Here is a 1,477-nt window from a genome sequence, read left to right as displayed (position 1 = left end):
CGCTCCGCCTCCTCCTCCTGCTGGGCGGTGAGCACGCGCCCCCGGCCCCGGCTGGAGGCCCCAGAGGCTGGGGGGCTGGACGGCGAGTCCGGAATGGGCCCCAGGGGCGGGGGCCGACAGACAGACGGACCAGCGCTGTCCTTCTGACAGTCCCTGGGCCCACCTTGGCGCGGGCGCAGCCCGAGTTGCTTCCCACTTGGAGAGCTCTTGGGTGCCGGCGCCCCGCGACCAGGCGGAGAGGTCTTGGGAGGTTAGGGGTTGGCAAAGAGGAAGCGAGCTTTGGCGGCCTGGATGTGAGTGAGAAGGAGCTGGTACTGGCCTCTCCTTTCCTGGGCACTTTGGGGGAAGGATTAGCCTTCTTTGTCTTCTGAGAGTAGCCCTGACATCTCAGGGGCTCAGCCTCTAACCCCTCCCCTCCTGGCTCCATTTGCCCAGATCCTCGCCATCCCATCACCCTCTCCCATTTCTCCCACAGCTGTCTTGAAGACCCAGGAGTCCCTGGCGCAGCCTCTAACCACCCCAGGCAGCTTGAAGTCAGAAGGTGGGTGCCCAGATGCTGTGGGAGGGTGGCCTAGGGCAAGGAGGAGAATCTGAAGGATCTCTTTCCCGCAAGGCAGGCCCCAACCCCAGCTGGTGCCCCACTAAACTCCCTTCTGTTCTCTTGGAGTTTCCAATGGTCTTTCTCCCTCTCATCCCACAAAGCCCCTGACCAGCTCTGAGCTGGCCCACCTCACCAGTGGGTGAGAAGACCCCATGAAAAGATATGTGGGGAAGCTCTTGTCAGGTGGGAAGTATTACACATGTGGAAGACATTAAACGATTCCTGAGCCTGGGCTGCCTCCTCAGCCAGAAGTATCTTGCTTGGGAAACTTTCTAAGGCTGTTCTGGGCATGGGTTGGTGTGTGTGTGTGTGGGGGGGGGGGATGATGGTGGTAGGGATGTGGTTAATATGCAGCATCTGTGCCCACAGGGACGATGGTGGAGCAGTATGAGACAAATGTCCAATCTTGCTGGCTAGAGTATAAGAAGCTTATGGACCCCCTTGAAAAGGATTGGTGTGACTGGGCCATGATCAGCAGGTAGGGGCAGTGCTGGATAGTGTCTTGGGCCAGGGGTGGGCCTGCTCCCTGGTTTGCTCCTTCAGATGGCCCCAGGGGTGAGTGTGGGGCACACCTCTCTGTGGGCCCAACCCTTCCTCACTGGAGTTCTCTCCCACCCCAGGCCTTATAGCTTCCTTCGCGACTGCTTGGAGTTCTATGCTGACTACTTTGACCTGGGCTTCCCCAATCCCTGGGCAGAGAGGGTCATCTTTAAGACTCATCAGATGCACTTTGCCAACTGCTCCCTGCTTCAGTCCACCTTCTGCGACCCCCCGGAGGATGTGCTCCTGGCCATGATCATAGCCCCCATCTGCCTCATCCCCTTCCTCGTCACCCTTGTGGTGTGGCAGAGTAAAGACAGTGAGGCCCGGGCCTAG

General features: G+C 59.5%; 1 protein-coding gene across 1 annotated transcript; it reads left to right on the top strand.

Moving 5' to 3' along the window:
- Positions 1-2: 2 nt before the first annotated feature.
- Positions 3-1,477, top strand: RAMP2 (receptor activity modifying protein 2; the record flags this gene model as incomplete). Its single annotated transcript, XM_004390338.1, has 4 exons — positions 3-27; positions 476-541; positions 971-1,079; positions 1,222-1,477. Coding segments are annotated over 4 exons (456 nt in total), but the record flags the coding sequence as incomplete, so codon positions are not given.

The sequence above is a fragment of the Trichechus manatus genome, unplaced genomic scaffold, assembly GCF_000243295.1.
Source record: "Trichechus manatus latirostris isolate Lorelei unplaced genomic scaffold, TriManLat1.0 scaffold00294, whole genome shotgun sequence".
NCBI lineage: Eukaryota > Metazoa > Chordata > Mammalia > Sirenia > Trichechidae > Trichechus > Trichechus manatus.
This window is presented reverse-complemented; position numbering and strand designations above follow the sequence as displayed.